At 36.2% G+C, this 21,719-nt stretch overlaps 1 protein-coding gene across 2 annotated transcripts in view; it reads left to right on the forward strand.

Annotated features, from left to right (window-relative positions):
• ANKRD12 (ankyrin repeat domain 12) overlaps window positions 1–21,719 on the forward strand; it is a 59,432-nt gene that overhangs the window by 19,032 nt on the left and 18,681 nt on the right. Inside the window, exons 2-7 of one of the 2 annotated variants that reach the window (XM_066183348.1) lie at window positions 306–442; window positions 6,780–6,927; window positions 14,358–14,504; window positions 15,493–15,690; window positions 18,804–18,946; window positions 20,517–20,664. In XM_066183348.1, the coding sequence (XP_066039445.1) occupies window positions 356–442; window positions 6,780–6,927; window positions 14,358–14,504; window positions 15,493–15,690; window positions 18,804–18,946; window positions 20,517–20,664 (871 nt within the window). In that variant the 5' untranslated portion in view covers window positions 306–355. Of the gene's footprint in view, window positions 1–305; window positions 443–6,779; window positions 6,928–14,357; window positions 14,505–15,492; window positions 15,691–18,803; window positions 18,947–20,516; window positions 20,665–21,719 lie in introns of those variants that run through there. The other variant, XM_066183357.1, reaches the window with a different exon arrangement.

Here is a 21,719-nt window from a genome sequence, read left to right on the forward strand (position 1 = left end):
GTGAACCTATTAAAATAGCCAAAAATGTTAGGTCTTCCAAAAAGGTAAGCTGGAAGGATGAGGCAGTTTAGCAGCTGACTTGGTGCTTTTTTCATGATACCGTCCCCAGCAACAACCGTATTAGACCTGTTGGGGTTTTGCCCCAAGGTTTGAGCTGCATGTGAGGACGATGCTTGAAGCCAGGTGTCATTATTAGTCCTGTTTTTTGGGGTACTGTTCAGCTCTCCTACCATCTGCAAGAACGTTTGTCCTGAAATGACACTGCAGTGTGTATATTTATGTAATGTTGTTTGTTTGTTTTTCAGACAAGGATGAACCCACTGATACAAGATACAACTAGCTAAACAGCTATAAAATGCCCAAATTTGGGTCTACAAAAACAGTTCAAGTTGAAAATTCTGACAGCAATAGCACCATGGTGGAAAAAACAACTGCAAGAAAGGTAAAAATCACATTAATGCCCATTTAATTTCAGGAAAATGAAGCATATTTCATGATTTTTGTTGCTGTAATTGGAAGAAATAAATATGAATCTGTGTTCTGATATATTCAGTATTAAAAAAGTTATACATTTTTACATAAATTTAACTGTAAGTTAAACTGTGGCGCAGAATTCAGCTTTCATTGTAACTTGCAAGTTAATTTAAAAAGGAAGCTGTATGCTTTGGTTTTATTTGTTGTAAGTTAGTGTATAGTCTCCATATCTTAGCTAATGTGAAGTTTTCATGTACTCACAAGAACAACAATCCTTATTTTATTTTATTTTATTTTACAGTGTGTTACTCTCTGTAGCAAACACAAAACATTTGTGAAGGCCTGTGACAGAGCACAGACCAAAGAAAAACGTTGGTTTCTAATATTCCTTTTTAACACAAAACTTGTTCTCGGTGTGAGGGAGGACTTAAAAGCCAAATGTTGCACAAAGCTTAAGAGTAGCTCCTGTACAAGGGAGTCCCATCTTAAAATTGTACAGTCCATTTTTGAGTGTAGAGGACTGAAGGAATATGGGAAGTCTAGTCATGCTGAAGGGTGGTTTGTTGTTTATAAATGTGAAGTATCCCATGATTTTCGGAGTACTGGAGAAAATTTTCAAATCATCCAGTTCTCCAGTTTGTCTGCCTGGTACACTTGTACAATAGACCGTGGGTTTATCTGTGCTACTAATGAATAACAGAAGCTGGAATAATACTCTGCATTGAGAACGATGAGTGACATGTATATTGCCCTAAGAAGAGAGAATCGGTTTGTTTCCCAACAATCTTTAGTACTGTCTTCTCTAGAAAAGTATTTTGTGTGTGTGTGTGTGTGTTCGTACTTAGCCTTTTGTCAAAATCTGTATTCTCTGCAAGATCATTTGATGAATGGCTATAATACAGGAAGAGGTTAAAAAACAGGAAAAAGATAAGATGATTCAGCATCTACTTGTAACTTTTTGTCTTCCAAAAACGTTCATAGAAACCTTTAGACCTTTTTGTTCCATTGGTCCCAGTAAAGTGAGGCAAAGGTAACTTTTTCTGCTCGCTCTGATGAATTACTTAGATAAGAAGAGGCAGGTAACAGAGTAAAATGGGGAAAGGAAATTGGCTTACTAGTGAAAGGGATGTTGGGTTTTCTTTCTTTTTTTCTATTTATTCTGGTCCTTGTTTGGGATATGGTCAAGTTAGTTTAAGTATCATTCAGTAATTTAGGGGAAGAGTAGGGAATGGAAGTTTGACAAAGGCTGTGAATATGGAATTGCAGTGATGGGCTGATTATTAAGCTGGTAACAAAAAATTAAGCTGATAAACTGCTTGCACTGTTATATCCAGTGTTGCTCACTGTCCACCCTGGTACAGTGTGCAGCTTAAGATTAGAATAATGTAGGCTTTGGTTTGGAATTGTATGATATAAAACAATGTGTAATATAAGATCCTAAATAAAAATGGAGAATCATTATTATTAATGGAGAATATAAGTGTTTCAGTTAATGTTCCTGTATTGAGGTTTTTAGCATAATAAATAGAGTTGTCATATTTTGAGAAAACTGAGTACATGGTTGTATTAAAAGTCACTTAAACTGTCACATACCTGTTCTCTAGCACATGGACAATTGTCAGAAGTGTTCAGATGGCCTTTGACTAATCTGAACTCTTTAGAGTGGATTAGAAAAGACAGAGAAAATATTGCCATAATGTCATAATATAGATTCAGCCAAGAAAATTATTTGAAATCTGGCAAGCGGTAGGCTAAGAGTAAAGTGTGAGTTTGAACAACAAAGTCTTGAAGGCAAATCTGTATTATGTACACAAACATAGAACTCTGAGGTAAAGATTGTCCAGCCCAAATCAACAGTGATAATTTTAATGAAATACCTTTAAGAGGGAGTGAAAATATCTTTAAGGCAAATAAGGATTTTTTTCTCAATGCATGAACATTTGCAGCCATGAATTTAAAAGTAATAGTTCTTAAAACATGTGAAAAATGTTAGGGATTCATTAGCTAATGTAAGTGATGTTAGGAAGTGCTAAGGAATAGTGTGAAATAGTGTTCATAAAAAACAGTGCCTCTTACAAGTGAGCAGTAATGCTAAAGGATACCACTCCATAAAAGAATTCTCATTCTTCACAAAATAAAAACTGTAATGACCTCAATGGCATAAGGCTATTCTAATGGTTAACATAAGATTAAAAAAAAAAAGAAACAAAACTAAAAACACCTGCAGGATTTTATTTCCATTTCATAGTTTTTACACTGTTTAGCTAGTTCTGATTTTTGCAGTCTTAGCTGTTGACAGAGAAATGTAGTGCAGTTACTGTTGTTATTATTAGGTGTAATCTTTCATATTTGTCCAGAAATTAATGCTTATTGTGCAGTCCTAACAACCAGTGAATAGCTATGTGAATCAGCTATGTGTTCAGGTCTTCTGAGAACTCAAAAAAACCTATTAAAATAACATTGCTGTTAACAAGCTGAGTTTATATCATGTATGCATTAGGGTATATGTATTTTTATTTCAATTGCTCATCTGGCAAGCATAAAGAAATAGTGCAAGTGTATACAGCAGCTAGACCATCTAATATTTGCATGAGATATTTTGTAAACACATGAATATGATGACATTTTAGTTTATCTGAATTTATACTTCATATGGCCAAACTCAGGAAGTAAACTATGGATATGTCATCCAAACGAGAAGCACATTTGGAGTTTGTAAGGATTAATTCTCTCCTTGGAAGACTCCAACAATAGTGCCCAAAACCATTTAATACCATACAAAACATGCTTCAGTATGTAATTATCTTTGAAAGGCAGAAAAAGAATGCTTGTTCTCCCAGGGCTTAGTACATCTGCTAGATTATATGGCTCTCTGTTGTCTCCTTTTGTGTCTTGTCATTGATTGTAGTGGTACCAGACAATAGGGCTGGAATGGGATATCAAGAAGTTGTCCAGACTGCTGTTTGTAAGCCTTCTGAGACAGTTCCTGTTGAACAGATCAAAAACGTGTTCCTCATCATAGCACACTAGTATGGTTTTGTTGACAGAGAAAATTCTTCCTTGTTGCTACATCCTCCAGTGAGGCATGCATTAAATGTTGAGACGTGCAGATCCAGTTCATCCATTTGCCCCAGAGTAGAATAAGCTGTACTCAGCTCCTGACAGATGTTTGCCAGACCTTTTCTTTAAAGGCTTGCCTGATGGAAATTCCTGTCTCCTTGGGCAGTTTATTCTGATACTTAATTATGCTGACTGGCATAGAGTTAGATACTTAGTAGAAGGATAAATAACCTTTGCTGGTCTCCTGTTGCAGTCCAAAGCCATTAAATGTTCTCTAGCTGCAGTGGACATGGAAAGTACGTAATGCTTTTCACTTTACAGCAGCTTAGTTTTCTGAACATCAACATGTCTGCAGTGTTTTATCTGATTAGCAGTTTTCACTTTAGATTAATTAACCTCTTTAGAAAGTCCACAAGACTTACAGGCAATTTTATAAAAAACGTCAGCTTCGTTTGAGGTTGCTTCCATGTGTCACTTTAAAGTAATGCAGCAGACCTTTTGAACCTTGCCTTGGACCCTGAAAAAGAGGTGTGCATGCTGTTGCAGTGATCAGGAGCAATTAAAACAGTGAATACTCACTCTTTAAAATGGAATGCCTGGTCTAACCTGCAGAGTTTTTACTTCTTCTTCCTACTTCTACTTCCTTAACTTGAAGTTGAATCCAGGATGCCATTAAGAGTTTTCTATCTTTTAACACAGAATTTCGTGATTGTACAGTTGATTATTTTTATCAGTTTGTAGGGCCTTGGTTTCATTCTGGCTTTTCCTATTTTGTTTTCTATTAAGACTTCTTTTCAAATCAGTCAGTCATTTTTCATTCCCCTTGCCAGGGCTCTTTGCTTCTCCCTCTCTTTCAGTTGTGATGATGTCTGCATATCTGATTGTATCTCTATTTCAGCATTGCCAACGAAAATAATAAGTAACATCAACTTTGTACAGACTTCTCAAACACCCTGTTCATTGCATCTTTTGGATTGGAAAGTCCACCACTGAATGTTGAATGCTTATTTCCACAGTAGCTAAGGAACAAAATAGTCTCTTTTTTTCAGTTTTTGTGTTTTCTATGTATAGCCTTTTTTTTAATTATTATTTTCAATGTGCTTTTATATATCTGAAAGTATGTACTTTGAACTCTTTCCACCTAATTAGATTATAATGAAATTAATTTTCAGTTATTGTTCAAAAACTAGTGCATCAGTCATATTTAACATAATACATATAAACAATTCAAGAATAAATATAAAGCTATCTAATTACTTAAGCAGCTTGTGCCTCTGTGAGCACCTCCTGATATATTTTACTGAGGAGTGTCCCCAAAAGAATTCTTGTTAAAGATTACCAACTACAAAAAGTTGTGGGGATTTTTTGTTTGTTTGTTTGTTTGTTTGTTTGTTTGTTTTTTCTACAGAACAAGTTGAAACCAATGTTTTCTTCTTAGGAATTTTAGATTATTTTTAGTTCATCCTTTCTTTTGCATAGTACCTAACATAAGATAATAGTCTAGAGAAATAAATAAGATTTTGATACCACTTCATGATGTTGTGGGAAATTCACGTACATGGAGAGGAGAAATAATTGGTCTGTTTGAAACAAGGGATGAGAAAACTCTTGGAGTTGTTGGGCTCAAGTGGGAGACGTGTGGTGGAAGAGATGGGAAAAGGCTTAACAGAGTTTGGATCAGCTCTTGCCAAATTAGAGATGCATTTGGAAATGATGACTTGTGTTAGATGGATCAACTTCTTTCATAACTAATACCACAGGCACTCTATGTTCCAAGGGTGTAGGGGAGTCTTAAGGGATTTGGGTTTTTAGATTTTCTTGTTCTAGCATGTAAAAAAAAAAAAAGAGGGTGCTGCTTCTTTTGGGGTTTTGAAAGAGGGTTGGCTTTGGTTTTCTTGTGTGGGTTTTATTCTGCATTTTGTTTTGGAATTCTGGTTTTTTGGGTTTCTAAACTTGGAGTGAAGAAGATAGGTGTTCTCCGGGGGCAGAAACGTTTATACCTCAGGAATTGTGTTGACACAAACTAATGCCTTCTTTGTCATTTCCCTTGTACAGATATTTGTCTTCTGAAGTTTGCAGGGTTTGTTTGCAGGTTCTTTTTCTAATCACTTCTGCCTAACTTTCTTGCAACATTTTAAACTCAGCATGTCAGATGATATCCTCCTGCCTGAGTTTGGCTTTTTTTTTTTTTTTTTTTTTTTTTTTTTAAGGAAAGGTGCCTTTGAGAACAGTACCTTTACTTCCAGTTGTTTTTTAGTTTTTTTCCAATCAGAATAAATCTTCAGAAGTACCAAGGACCTGCCTTTTGGTTTTTGGTGACTGGCAAGGTAGTATATGTTCTTCTACATTTAGGAGGTTGATCTATTAGTAATTTCATCTGATCATGTGTTAGGAATGATTTAAAGCTGTGGAGTTGTGACAGCTGACAGAGTGGATCATGTGTTTCTGTAGCATGTATTGAACAGAAAACATGGTCTCTACATTGCATCTTGATTGGTAGGCTAAGATGTTGGGTTTTGCAGAGGGTTCTCTCAAGCAGCCTTTACACTAACCTGGTATCTTTTACATTCTTTCCTCCTATATTAGTGAAGTAATCAAGTATGAGTTAATAGTGAGCCTGTTTAGGTTTTTCTGTGTTTATTTGCGGTATGGTTTATAAGCCAAAATCTCTAGATTTATACAACTCAAAATCTGAATTGCTTGTACCTGTGTTTCCTAAATTTGATATCAGTTTAAAAAGCTTGCTCATAGATTTTTCTCAAATGAAACATTACACTGTTATTGTTGAAATAGAAAGGGAGTTCTGTATTGATGGATTACAGGGTGGGAGTGGAGGCAGGGGAGGCTAATTAGAGCGGTTTTTGAAGGTTTACAATTCACAGTCTGAATTGCAGTGTGGGCTTTTCATGTGCTTTTAGTGGGATTGTTATGATCAGGGAAGGAAATTGGGGTGGTCATCAAGACTGGGCAATTCAGTTTGTGTTGTTCCTTTGCTAATTAATTAAGCCTCTAATAATGAACAGCATTTCTGCAGTGATGTATCTGAAAGTAGGAATAACACAGAAGTAATTTTAAAAAGAAATGATAATTGATTCTTTTGTTTATTCAGAAACTTTTTTAATACACGTGCTTATTATATACACAAGCACATACATTCTCACATATCAGTCTTTTCAGTCTGTATACGTTATAAGACTATCCTGCTTTATGCAAAAATTACTTAGTATACTTTTTATTTATATTAGAGCAAGGACAAGATTGCATCCTACAGCAAAACTCCAAAAGTGGATAGGAGTGATGTGGGGAAGGAGATGAAAGAAAAGTCTTCCATGAAACGTAAACTTCCTTTTACTATTAGTCCATCCAGAAATGAAGATCGCAATTCAGACACAGGTAGAACCTTTTTATTTCCTTCACTAATAATTTGTTGGTAAAATACGTCCTAACTTAATTAATTGTATATTATGTTTTTACATTGATTTTTTTTCTCTCTTTAAAAAGAATACTAAGTATAAAAGTTGCTTGCTTGCTTCTGATTGTTGCATCTCAGCCTGATAGGCTTTCATCCTGTCATTAGCAATGGCCAGCATGCCACCATAGTTGATCTATATTCTCCAGCTGTTTCCTAACCTCATTCTTTCCTTCTGTTTCAGTAACAAATCTTTCTTTGTATTGTCATCTCTAGAGGTCCATTTGTTTGAATGAGTAAACAGATGAAAAACCATGTGAATGCCTTGATTTGAGACACAGCTGTCAGCCTTTCGTAGCCTTTTTTGAGGAAGGAGTGTCAGATAGATTGGTACATGTAATGTCCTTCATAGAAAAGGCTGCTACAGTGACAGAGCTAGCTAAACTAGTCATGGAGAGCACACTTTCCTTTCAGTTTAAGCTCCTATGATCAGTGCCTTCTCTGCACAGGCTAAGTAGTTCTTCCCAGCTTAAGCTTATTTATATTAGAACTGATTTCAAGGCCTCAGACTGCCATTCTTAACACAGTTCTTTTCAAATCAAGATGGAGGGAGCTGGATACATTCCAAGAGGTACAGTTATCCCTGGGTTTAGGTAATTCATTATCTTTGTCATTGTACAATAGTAGTTCAGTAATAGTTCAGTTGATAACCAAACAGTATCCATGGCTAGCAGAACACATTGAATTTCCCCAAATTTCTCAAAGGCTCACTGGTACAGTTTTTTTACAGTGCTTATTTTACATTTGAATATTTTCATGGCCAGGTAGTTCCCTTAATATGCTTAGATTTAAATGCAAGGTAGAAGCGTATACCTCAGTGTATGTTTAATTTTTGTTCAAGATTGATTTCCTGCAGAAGATTTGGCTCCTTGATAATACAGATATATTTCTATTACTGTAAAGAGACTGTAGTATGAAATCCATATTTGAAATAGTCACATTACAAGACAGTGCTCTTGGCTTTAGTTCTGTTTCCAGTGGTTTTACAGCATTCTTAAGTCTTAGGCTATTCATGATACCATTTGATTCTGAAAAGACCATGTCTAAATTAGAAGTATGCTCCCAGCACCTGCTTTATTAAATTTTTTGCTTGATATTAGGCCATAGCTATTTTTTTCATAATGGAAATAAATATCTTTAGATGTAATATTTAGTATTTATTGTAAGTTTTGTGTTGAAAATCTTGTCATGTCTCCCCACCCCTGTCAGCTTTAAATAAGTAATTTTCCCAAGCATCTTGTTAAGTAGCAAAACTTCTGGGGTTTTTTTTTGCTATAGCATCTATTGTCACAGTTGCCACAAACAAGATTGATTACTTCAGACACTTAGACATGCAGAACGAGATAATACTCACACTACAATTTTTTTTTGTCAGAAGTTGTAGCAGGGAGGTGAAATAAACAGTTCAAGTAGGGGCAAGAAATATTTAACATAAAGTAGAGGGCCTGTGGCTCTTTACCGTGGTAGCAAACATCACAACTTGGTGAACATTTCATTTCTGCTGAGGTAAGGAGGTTAGAGCAACTGCCCTTTTGCAGGTGGGAAACTTGGTCCATAAACCTTCCAGAAACTTTAGAGCAGGAGCATTACTAGGATGAAAAGACTCTTCCTGTAATGGAGATTCTGTGCCTAACCAATTAGATGAGACCGCTGGGAATTAGACACTTACACTGATGCCAAGTTTGTCACTGACATGGATTAGGACTGACATCAGTGATCATGAAATGCAGTGCTGCTTCTGGCACAAACTTGGCATTATACGTGGAAAAGGTTTGCTCTCACTGAGCTACACTGTTACCTTTCACGGAAGTGTCTCCCTAATAGCTGTGTACAGAGAATGGCAAATGTTGAGAAGGAAGAAAGTAAGTTTTTGGAAATGAGAGTGTAATTGGACACAGAGGGGGGAAAAGAAAAGGTAGTGAAAAGCTTCTTATCAGCTTCAAGGTCTTTAAAAATATGTCTGAGTTAAAAAAACCTGCTAAACATATAAGTACCTAAAAATCAATTTAATAGTTTAAAAAATGATTTATCCCCAAGATACATTATAAGGCAACTAGCTGATTGTAGAAACTCCATGATAATTGGATTGCGTCCTGTTTAAGCAGGTAAATGAGTCAAAGAATGGGGATACCTAATTTTTAGAGCTTTACATCATTAGAGCTTTCTTGGTTCTAGCTCCAGGGTCTTCCATAAACTAAAATCTTGTCATTTTTTACTGATTTTTGTAAAAATTGCTCCTTTGTTCCTTTTTCTGGTGGGTTTGGTTTTTTTGTTTGTTTGTTTCAGGTATTGTCTAAATATTGCAAGTAATAATGAATATGGACAGCCAGAATGAATGTTGATGTAACACAGAAATGTCTTTGGGTTTTTTTTTCCATTTGATTTCTGCAACACTGTACACAAAGTACATTTTACACCCAGTCAGTTTTGACAAGATTGAAACCAAACAACATTTGTAGAGTACTGTTAGAGTCTAGAACACCTCTTTATCTAAATTTAAATCTATTTTTTTCTTAAGAAAATGCTGCAGTAAATTTGTATTCAGTATTTTAAGATTGAGCCTTTTAGTTACTTTCTTAATAATTTAATACCCATGAAGATTGCATCCAGTTGGATAAAGGCAGTCCTGCAATGCCAGTGATGGCTGCAGGAGCTGCAAAGTCTCTGCAGGTCTGAAAGATAATGTGAGTCCCTTCTGAGGAGGTGCCTGGGAACAGGACACACCTGGAAGGGACAATCTGTCCCTGTCTTTATCAGCAGCATCCTGTTGTGTTTCTTCTGTTGTGCAGGACTCTGACACTCCCCTAGCGGCGGTGCCTTCCCAAAACTGAGGGCTCTGTTGAGACATCCCCATTCTTGGTCAGAGCAACCAGTAAAAAATAATAATGTATACATCCTGCAGGCAAATTTATTTATACTGCAGGATAGCTTTAACCTATTTATAAGTTAATCTTAGGGAGGAGTCTGCACGAAAGCTTTGATTGAGACTGCTGGATTGGATAGCAGAAGCAGAATTTTTTTTTCATACCTTCTAAAATAAATTCCCTGATATTAAGTCTCCCAATCCAAAACCATGATTTGATTGAAAAGCCATCAGTTATTTAGATTACTTAAATAGAGTTATTTAAATTTTCTTAATTTTTTTTAAGTAATCTGGTTAGTTTTAAGTTAACGTCTGATGTAGTTATTGGAGAAAGAATAATAGACGTGTTGATTTTGCAGAGGTCAGATTTTGCTTTCTCCACCTTACTAGTCTGAAGAGAGAAATTTGAATTTTTCATTATAATTAAACAGAACTGCAGATCCTAAAAATCGTATCATTGTAAAGAGAGTCTTGTTACAGAGTTGATTATTCAGGAACAATGAGTTACAATTACACTGAATGTGGTAATTTGTTGATCTTTCTTGGAAACCATGTTCTCCTGATTTACTGTTTATAGCAGGATTTTGGTTTTGTTTTTTGGCCCTTTCAATTTCAGTCTTTAAAGTAGTCCAAACATGGCACAGTCATACTTCTTTTAGCACTTAGTTGACATCCAGAAGAGCAAAACAACTGGCCTCTTCATGTTGCATGGGTACGTCATTGTGTACATCACAGTAACACAATTCCTGTACTTGTGCTTTCTGTAGTTAGAGAGGTTAATGGGGGTGTTGAAGAGACTGTTCACACACTACTTGCTGGATTTGGGCTTACTGTTCAACTATGACAAGTTTATTTAACTGTTGTTGGGGTTACAGACAGGAAAGTGGAGGCGGTTTTGTGTGTTGGTTTCGTTAAATATGTCATAAACTTCACTAATTAGGTATCACAATAGTACCTTGAAATCTGTAAATTGGTAAATGCACTGTGGTGTCTCTGCATCACATTCTAAGCTTTTTCTTTCCCTGAGGGTAGGAAACACAGCCAGTCATGATGTGTTTCTCTTGGAAATAACTTCAGTCAGGTTGCAATGGTGATGCAGAGCTCAATAAACTCTGTCTCTGAACTTCATCATGTGCAGAGTTGGTCCTGACCTAGCAATGAACATATCATTCTTTGGTTGTAGATCATTCAGTCTTATGGCTTCAAAACATTTATTTCAAGCAGTTCATATTTTAATTTTGCATGGTCCTATTTTTTGATCCTGTTATTCTTTATGATTTGGACTATAATGGGAGTCTTTTAGTTGGAAACAGACTATTGTGAGCCCTGAAGTTTGAATTCGGTGTTATTTTTGGTTCTTCTTCTTTTTTTTTTTTTTTTTTTTTTTTTTTTTTTCTTAATTTCCTTTATCCACTGAGGAGATTGTTTCACCAAATTATATACTCAGCTGGTTTGGCATGATTCATTCTGAGAAATCCATGTATTACATTACTTAATAATTTAATTTTCCAAAACATTAAGAATTACTCAAGTAGGTATTTGTAATTTATCCAGTTGGAAAAAAAAGCAAGCAAACAAAAAACCAGATACATTATTGCCTTGGGACAAAATCTGTCATGCGTAAGTTATCCTAAAATAATCACCAGTGTTTCTGATGTTCCTCATGCCAGTATGTTTTAAGTATTGTAGATTTCATTGAGCTCTTTTACAAAAAAGTGCTCAGATGCTCCTGAATTCCTGTTTCACATAACTTGACTATTTCGAAATAATTTTTTAAGTGTTTGGTGAAAGCTTGTGTTGCCAAGGAAAAAGCTTAAAGGGATATTGTCCAGAGGGATTTGGCTGTGTATTACGAAGTTTATTTAATAAAAGTGGTTGAACATGAAGCCACTTGAAGAGTTCTAGTTTTTATTTTTTTAATAAAGAGTGAAAAAATCTCTTATGTTCTATTTCCAACCCTTATGTTCATTTCTAACTGCTGAAGATCAGCAGAAAGTGATGAGAATGTGAATGTAAAAGACGATATTTGCATTCCATAGAACCCGAGAACAAAATGCTCAAGATCTGAAAAAAACCAAAAAAGCAAACCAACTGATTCAGTTGAATAGTCAATTTTATACATCAAATTCTACCTAAATTTAATATTTTAAACTGATTCTATTCCCTTATTAGGGAAGTTATTACTGTTCAAATTGTAGAAATCAAGGTCACAGTGATGAAAAGTTTTGTTACTTTCTGTTTCATCTGTTACTGTAAGATGAAGAAGAGCTAAAAAGTTTTAAGTTCCTAAATGGTCTCCTCCTGCAAAAGTGTAGTGTACTGTGTGATGATATTCTTGGAACGTTGATTTTTCTTTTGATGTATAAAACTGTCTATTTTATATGCCCTACTTACTTTCTCCTGATGTTTGTTTTTTGAATTTTTTGTTTGTTTTTCGGGTTTTGTTTTGTTTTGTTTTTTCTTTGCTTTCTTCCACCCCTCTTGTCAGAACCAGGTCCTATCCATGAGATCCTTGGGGTGATTAGCTGGTGCACCTACTATAATCTTGAGACGTTTTAGGTTTGTTGTTGATCATATTGACTTTTGTTCATTGAACTGTTTAGATTTACTGGAAACAAATATGAAGTCTAATACCCGTTTTAATAAAATTGTCTCTTTTTGAGCAGTAAGTGCATAATTACAGTATAACATGGTGAGAACAGTTGTGTTCTTATTTGGTGCTTTTAATTGGGAAGATCTAGAAATGCTTTGCAAACATTGTATTAATAAAGTGTAGTAGAAGAATAATTTACCTTGCCACTGGGATGCAGAACTAAACATGAGGCAGTAATAAATTGCTGATTTAAGAAAGGCAAAACCCAAAAAAACTCAAGACAGCCCCAATGTATAAAAGAGTAAAACCTAGATAATCAAAAACTTTATTTCTTTTATTTTGATATATTATTTTCTCAAGCTTAAAATAGCTATAAAATAGTAAGGAATAATTCAGAATGAAAATAAATGTGTTTTTCAAGGAAAGAATCATGAGTAGTAAATAGCATATGCTAAGAAATGGCTGATTATGCTGGTCAATCTGAAATGTGTTATTTTGATGGTAGTATTAAATTATTCAGTAAAGAATATGCAGTACATTCTTTGCAGAGAGAACAGCATACTTGCAGTAAAAAGTTGAAAGTACAATTTTATTGTAAAGGGTTTTTTTTTTTATTTTCCTATGCAGCTGTTTTTATCAATAGGGCACAACACAAATAGTGTTGATTTGGATATTGAATTAATTTTTTAGATATTCAAGACTATGAGTTGCCTGCAGTTTAAGGAAAAAAAACACCATTTGATTCTGTAAAAGAGATCTTGTTTCCTTTTTAAACATGATGGATAATTTTATAGCAGTTTTTAAAATATGTACATGGGTCTGTAGCTTTCCATTCTTAAATACTCTCGCTGGCAATTGTTTAGCCCATAAAATCATGTATTTCTTATGGGTCAGTGGAATTCAAGATAAGAACTGTTGATGTTCCTTCCTGTGCCTCAAGAGCATTGCATTACTTGAGCTTTTGTCTGAAATCAGGCCTAGAAAATGAGGTTTAGAGAGGGCTAGGAAGGCAGAAAATGGGTTGAAAGGAAACAAATGGCACAAGAAAGAGGGTAGAATGGTAGAAAGTGAAAAGATAACTAGGAAACTCAAAGGGACTTAAGTTTCTAATTTTTACCTCTCTGCAGAAGGTCAGTGAAGTTTTCCTCAGTGGAGTCTTCTGTTTTAAGTTTTTCTGCTTTTGCAGATGACAGGGTTTCTTGGTTTTGATGGGAGTTTTGTTTTGTTTTGGTTTTGATACCTTTACTCAGATATGTAATTTTAGCTCCTGGTTAAAAACTTGGTGATGAAATATTAAACAGCTTCCGTAAATATTGATAAAAGAAAGAAGTTACGTATATAAAATAGCTGTATGTTTTTGAAAGATATGAATCCTGGAGAAGAAGTTGCTTTAAGGTGAAATAACAGGATGAGTTTGAGAGAAACAAATCTTTTAACCAATTACTTATCATATACCACTATTAAATAGTCTTTTCTTAATTTTTAACATGGTATCTTGAGAGAAATAAAAGAGAGTGTAGTCTCAGATCTGTATTCAATGTTGAAAGCTGACCAGCTGATTTTACAGAAATTTTAAGTTCCTGACTTCAGTCTCTGAGAATTAAATTTGTGACATACACAGCATTCCTTCTGTGAAACAGGTTTTTCATCTGTTAAAATTTTTTGGTAATCCTGCTTACAGCTTTAAGTGCTTTATCTCAATATCTTATTATCCTAATATGATTAGTTTAGAGCAGGTAACCAACACTAATGCAATTGCAGTAAGTTAGAGGTGTAATTTCTGTTTTTTGTCACCTGCCACAAATCACAAGTTTACAGACCTTAAGAGGATGGCTTTATTTTTAGAAAAATATACTGATGGAACTGCAGTTTGAGTCTTAAAATGTTCCTATTTCTAGAGAAGGAAGGTCCAGAGAAAAAGAAAATGAAGAAGGATGCTGGGAATAAGAAATCAGCACCCGTTAGCATTCTTTTTGGTTACCCTCTGTCAGAGCGCAAACAGATGGCACTTCTCATGCAGATGACAGCAAGAGACAACAGTCCAGGTGATCTTACAGAGTTAACAGTTTTCTCCCTCCTGCCTGTTTAATTCTGTCCTAGTCAGAATATTTGGAACACTGATGTTTTTCAACAGTTTTTTTTCCATGTATTTTAAATCATTCATACTTGTGTTAAATTTTTTTTTCATGTGGATGATTAATTTGATGAAAAATTCTTGATTTTCTATATTTATGTGGAAAGTTTTGCACTGTGATAGCTGTAAAAATTGAAAATTTAATGTCTTCCTTCGTTATTTTTGCCTCCCAGACACTGTTCTGTAATGGAGTATTTAAAGCCTGAAGTACTTACCTTTTTAATTGAAGCTTAACCATTATTTCATTGTTTCACTTTGGAGCAGGATTTTAATTTAGGAGGAAATGGGACCATTTCCTTCTGATTTAATGGGAGAGGGAAGACTTCTTGTTTTTAATTCATCATTTCAAACTGTCCTCAGTCCAGGTGCATTTAAAAAAATCTTTACGTATGTGTATGTTCTACAGGTGGAAAGTTTTTACAAAATTGCTATTTAAAAGCAAATGGCTGGGTTTCCTTAAGGAACTGTCCAGTCTACCCAGCTGTGTTGGTACAGCTGAGGATTTGTATGTAGTACTATACGCAGACTGTAATTCCTTAAACTGGCATCCCACTATATAAAAAGCCTGTGGAATTTTGCTGGAGGAAGGGGGAACGGGGTAGATACTTATCTGCATGATCTCACCTTGTCTTGATTCAGGAGAATTTATACCAGAGTATGTGAACCTTGTAGTTTGGATAGACTTCATCTGTCCTAGAAACTTGCTTAAAATAGTAAGAATTTGCAAAATGTCCTTTTTCACATTGAAAATCAGCCTTGTGCTGACACTTGTGAAGCGTGACATGTCTTTTATTTAAATATAATGATTCACTGGTCATCATCTTTGAAGGCAAGTGTTGACAATCTTTTTACTTCACCTCATTTTCATTAACAGTGACCATTTAAAACTTGTTTTGTAGATTCCACCTTAAATCATTCCTTACAAACAACACCTACACAAAAGAAAACTCCAACCTCTTCAAGACAAAAAGACAAAGTTAACAAGAGAAATGAACGAGGGGAAACTCCTCTGCATATGGCTGCAATTCGAGGGGATGTTAAACAAGTCAAGGAGCTAATCAGATTAGGTGCAAATGTAAATGTAAAAGATTTTGCAGGTAAGTTGAGTACTCTTAACTGTATAAATTTAAAGTAACACTGAAATTGTTAACAGAGGTTTCCTTTCAGTTCATGTTGTATGTAAATGAAAAAGTGTAACTTCCTAGAAATTCCCAAAATTGTGATTTTCATTTCCAGCGGCAGTGGTAGTACTGGGATGCTATAGTACATAGTGTATTATTGGAACAGTGTCTGAATACCTGGAGGTTTCAGTTGTGTCTGGGCCTTTGTGCTGTAGGTATTTACAGAAATCTCTGCACGCTTGCTGAACTTGCTGTGGGACAGAGTTAAATGGTGAGACTGTGGGCTGTGTGAGGAGATGCAAAGTTTAGTAATGGTGAAGGTGTGGGTGCTGTGATGTGCTCTGTCTTCACTGGGACAGCTGATATGCACCAAGGCAGGTCAGAGTGGTATGGTTGCAGTTGTCATCTAGTCCTGCTGGATTAATGACAGCTTTGATATGCCAATATTTTCTGTGATTTAAACAATGATTGATGAGCTTTGTTAAGTTGTAACATATACAGTATTTTTAGGTTTATGGGTCTGAATTATGTTCTCAGTGAGAATGGTTGAGAGGAGTTGAGGTAGCAGGTCCCTGTAGGAGAAACTAAGAACTATACGGCACAATTAGTTGTCAGCTCAAACTTGACATCAAGAGAAGATACTAATGAGATGAACTGAAATCTTGACTTTAGGTAAGAAATAGACTGGTAATTTCTTGGTTTGTAGAGGGTAGCTGAATTTGTTTTTGAACGTGAAGCTGCCCAGGACTGGCATGTAGAGGAAGAGAAGAAGACAAGCAGAAGTAGAACACTGTGAGATCTTCAAAGAAGTTGAGAGGAGAGATGAGAAGAACTTGTTGACAAGAGCAATTTTAGAAAAGGAGGGGGAGGTTCAGGGGAAGACAGGCCCATAGAAATCACTGGGAGAATAATAGAAACACTTGAAGAAGAGATGTAGTGGGTTGACCTTGGGAGGCTGCCAGACACCCACCCAGCTGTTCTCTCGCTTCCCTTCCTCAACAAGGTGTGGGGAGAAAATAAGATAGAAAAAAGCCCTTGTGGGTCATGTTAAAGACCATTTAATAACAATAGCAAAAGCTGCATGTGCAAGCAAAGGAAGAAGAGGAATTTCTTCCTTCGTCAGGCAAATGTTCATTCCCTTCCCAGGAAAGATAAATGCCATTATGTACAAACTACCCTCCTTTCAATGAGCTTTTATTGTGTGACATCCTGTGGTATGGAATATACATTTGGGTCAGTTGTCCTGGCTATGTCCCTTCCCAAACTCTTGTGCAGGAGGAGGGAGAGAAAAAACCGTGTTTCTCTCCCAACACAAGCCCTATTCAGCAGTAGCCAAAACCACCACTGAGTACTGGTGTAGTCCCAAATGCAATGTACCTTACTGTCTGGGTTGCTCTGAGGGAAGTTTACCTCACAGCTTCATCCCAGTCTGACCTAGGACAGATACTTAGTTTTAAAGGCAGATGAAAGGAAAGGGACAATGGCTGAGAGCTGGTTCTGAGAATCAGTTGGAAACAAGTTGTTGGAGAATTCATTCAAAATTCTGGAGGAGATGTTTGGGATCATGTGAGATATTTTTTTATTGGTAATCTGAAGTGAGAAGCAGAGATGGCTGAACTTCAAAATACTGTGCAGAGAGAGAAGTCAAGAAGAGGGGGAGGATTGAGGCAGTGAGTCATGAGTGGAGAAAAGTAGGAATTTAGGGTGCAGTGTAGTTTAGAGAATTAGAGGTTTTTTAGCTAAGGATTTGGCAGAACTAAAGGAGCAGAAAATGAATTAGTAATGGAGGAAGTAACCCTGCTCATGGGATATCTGCCAGAATGATACTGCCATGTGAGAACAAGAGTAAAGGAAACAGATATTGACAGCAAGCCAGCACTAGAGTTGGCAGGCTGGACATTGTGAAAAGATGGAAAAGCAAAGCATACAACATGGAGAAAAGTAAATTACCGAGATAATACAGAGAATAAAAGACAGGGATCAGAGGGCTGGGAGCAGAAGAGTGTTATCATATTGGGTGAGTGTGAAAAGGGCAAATGGCAAGAAAATTGAAAGAAGGAGGTGGTAGCCAGGCAGTGCTGGAAGTGAGTAACCCAAGTGATGATTGAAGAGGAAATTTAGTGTATGAAGAACAGAAAGAAATGTTTTGCTTTAGAATAACTTAGAAGCTTTTTTTTTTTTTAGCTTTTTTTAAAAATTTAAATGAATGGCAGCTTGGAAGTTGAGTGAAAGATGAAGGTGAGAAGTCCTGTTACTGAGGAATTAGATAAGTTAAGGTTTTCTTGTACCTCCACTTCATGGATGTACAAGACTGCTACTGATTAGAAACAGAGTTCACTTGATAAACTCTTTTACTGCCTATGTTGGAAACAGAAGTTGAATGCCTCCCCAGAACTGGGCTTTGAGAAGGCATAAATAGCAGTTCAGGTCAGCTATGAAGTGGAAGTCATCAAGTTGGGGAGAGGAAATTGAGGTAAGGAATATAGCATGTGTGGGTTGTCACCTTCAGTTGATGCTCTGCTACAGAAAATGAGTACTGAACTTGTGGAAATCAAAATTGCAAAAAATTACTAGTGTTCTGGGAAATACCAGAATAAACTCTCTGCCATTATTTATTAATAGCTTATTCTCTAGCTGCTAATGTTAATGATTCCTAGTTACATGTTCAGTAACTCTAAAGGAGCACTGGTTATGGTAATTTGCCACACTTACTGTTTCCAATAGTGTGGTTTTCAAAGAGTTTCCACATATCATTATATTATTTATATATACACCTAACACAGTTCAAATGTTTACTAGTCAAAGAATCTCTGACGTGTTTAGCCTGGGGATTTTGTGCCAGATTTTGTCTTCTACTATTTGATTTGTGATTCCAGTGTTCACTTTAATGTCAGAAAAACTTGGAACTTGATGTGAGGTTTAAAGTTGATAAAGCATGTGTTGTTCATCAGACGGACGGCATTGCTATTCTGCCAAGTACTGTTGTGAGAGTATGTTTTGAAATGTTTGGAGGCAATAGAGATCGATGGCACAGGAATGAAAAAACAGGTCTTTGATCTTTGTCTTCAACCTACCATTCTTCACACTAGGTTGGACACCACTGCATGAAGCTTGTAATGTTGGGTACTATGATGTTGCTAAAGTTCTGATAGCAGCGGGAGCAGATGTGAACACGCAGGGCTTGGATGATGATACCCCACTTCATGATTCTGCTAGTAGTGGACATAGAAATGTGAGTGTTCTGGGAGAGTGGGGGGTGGGGATAAATATGTGTGTGAAATGCTGAAGCTTCAGAACAAATCCTAACTGTCCTCATTGCAGTAGTATGGTCTTGTAGTTCTGCTTCTGCTGTTTTGGGAGCATCTTAAAGTTGTTCTGATTGTCTTTGTTTCATCTGACTTCTATTGCCAGATATTTTCTACCAGTATCTGTTTTCTTAGATATTTAAAAGGTTCACCTTTACTTTCTTAGTAAATAAGCACTAAAATGACTTTTTTTGAGAAACTTTTACTGTATAGAATTCTCAAAAAACTAATGTCTCCTAACAGTATACTGTGGATTTGTGTATATTATACATACATGTTTATAAATATGTAAAGGTGTATATTCTGTATTTCTCATTAAATACTATTTATGATGTTGAAATAGAGAATTGATATATATATATTATTACTACTATTTTTAATTCACCAATCAGCACTTTGTGGAGAAGATAAATGGAGCTCTGTAGGTTCTTTACATTAACTTCTACGTAAGATGTAGAAATTAGTCTGCTTTCCCTTTATATCTCTTTTATTTCATTACTGTGTGTGCAATCTGTTGTATAAAGCAAAAGATAGAATACGTCCTTAAATCAACTAGACCTTGCAAACAAGACGTTCAGTTTGAAAGCTTTTTTCTGGAAAAGCTAGAGAAATTATGATAATCTTTTGGGAATTTTTTTATTAGCTGCTTAGTAACTGCTTTTTATAGGTATGTAAACAAAGATCTTGGGTCTTTAGATCAAGCTTTCACAGAGCCGTAGTAGAATCTTGGAGAATGGTACCTCTTGCTTATCTAGTATCAGTACGGGTACCTGTGGCCATCTCACTGACATTATGTACCAGAATATTTCTGAAGCTTCCTGTTAAGGTATCACTGTCTGCTGAATTTCCACATTCTTTACACTTAGGAAAAAAAAAAGTAACTAATACTGGAGACTGTGCTGAAAATGCAGTGGCCTTGGTATCACTGTAACATTAACAAATTGTTGCCCTTGATGATGGAGAAGTTGATGGTTTTGATTTATTGCATGTGGTTGTGGGTGGGTGTGGTTTGTTCCTCCAGTAAGAGACTTGGATCTCTCTCGGGACTTTTTGGAACTGCTGGGGAAACCAATAGTACTGTGACTTGTAAAACTTTATCTGTTCCTTATTTAAGTGTAAAAAATTTGGAGCAAGAGAGTGAATCAAATGCAGAGAAGTAGAGAGCATGGTAGGTGGGGAACCAGAAAAATTGTGTGAAGAAATGCTAGAACTGCAAGAACAAAAGGCCCCTGTTTCTTTCTTTTATAATGATGCTGTCGGTGTAACAGAGGGGCAGCTGTCTCTAACCTTCCCCTTCACTTTCTTTACAGAGCAGACTGTGTATATGCTACCTGGACTTTGCATTTTAGTTGCTGAAGTCTTGCTTTCCAGTCTCAGTATCATAGATAGGAGTTAGGATTGCCTATCATATTACTCACATTTTGTGTGCAGCAGGCGATTTTTATGCTGGTCAAGTAACACGTTGTGGATAACCTAAAACTTTATTTAATGCTGCAGATTGTGAAGCTGTTGCTTCGACATGGTGGAAATCCATTTCAAGCCAATAAGCATGGGGAAAGACCTGTTGATGTTGCTGAAACTGAAGAATTGGAAATGCTGTTGAAAAGAGAGGTGCCCATTTCCGATGATGAGGACAGCTGCTCAGGTAAAAGTAGCTATTTAATTGCATATTTAAATGCATAATTTCACCTAAGGCCAAGTGGCCGTAATCTTTTGCATAGTGTTAGTTATTAAAACTTGCTGCAAGTAAGAATTGATATTGCTATGGTTGTCTTCCACTTTTACTTTTAGAGGTAATTTGTTAAATTTTTCAATTTAATTACCTGAAATGTGTATTCTGAATATTTTTTCTTTTACTTTTCTCTCTGTCTTTAATAAGCCATTCATACTTTGCAAATCAATCTATATCAGAATGGTGGTTTTACCAGAGAAAGATATAGAAGAAAAAGACCATATTTGTTATGATACAGTGTGTTTTCTGAGATGATTTGTTTCATGGTGAAAAATATCCCCAGTCACTTACTTCCTACCTTTAGTAGTTGAATCAGGAGTCAGTGTTTCACATGGGTGAAACTTAGTTACTCAGTGTAGAAAAGTTCCTGCCAGTGAGGGAACCACTCCTTTATGTGGGCAACCAAGTAAGTAACTTGCTGAAGTGGAGGCAGTAATTCTTGGTGCCTCCTGTGTTTCTGCAGATTGAGGAGTATTTAGCACCTCTTGGCGCACAGAAAGAATTGTTGCCTCCTCAGAAGCAAAAGATTCTTGATCATAAGTAACTTACTTGAGTGCCAGACAGGAGCTTTTCATTTAACATTCACAGTATCTTCAACAATTCAGAATCTTTTAAGTAAAAGAAATGAGGTGGATTGAAAACTGGCTGAACATCTAGGTCAGAAAGGTGGTGATTAGCGGCACCAAGTTTATTTGGAGGCCAGTAACTGCCTATGTACCTTGGATCAATACTGTGTCCCCTCCTGTTCAACACCTTCCTTAATGGCTGGGGTATAGTGTACCATCGGGAAGTTCCCTAATGACACGGATCTGGGGGTTCTGAGGAGCGAGTGGTGCATCAGAGAGCTGTGCTGCCATCCAGAGGAACCTCACCGTGTTGGAGATATGGGCTCATGGGAATCTCATGTAGTGCAACAAGGGGAAGTGCAAAGTCCTGCAGCTGGGGAGGATCAGCCATCCAAGCAGCAG

This window comes from Chamaea fasciata, unplaced genomic scaffold (assembly GCF_029207755.1).
Source record: "Chamaea fasciata isolate MVZ Bird 193981 ecotype frontalis unplaced genomic scaffold, bChaFas1.0.hap1 SCAF_1, whole genome shotgun sequence".
Lineage (NCBI taxonomy): Eukaryota > Metazoa > Chordata > Aves > Passeriformes > Sylviidae > Chamaea > Chamaea fasciata.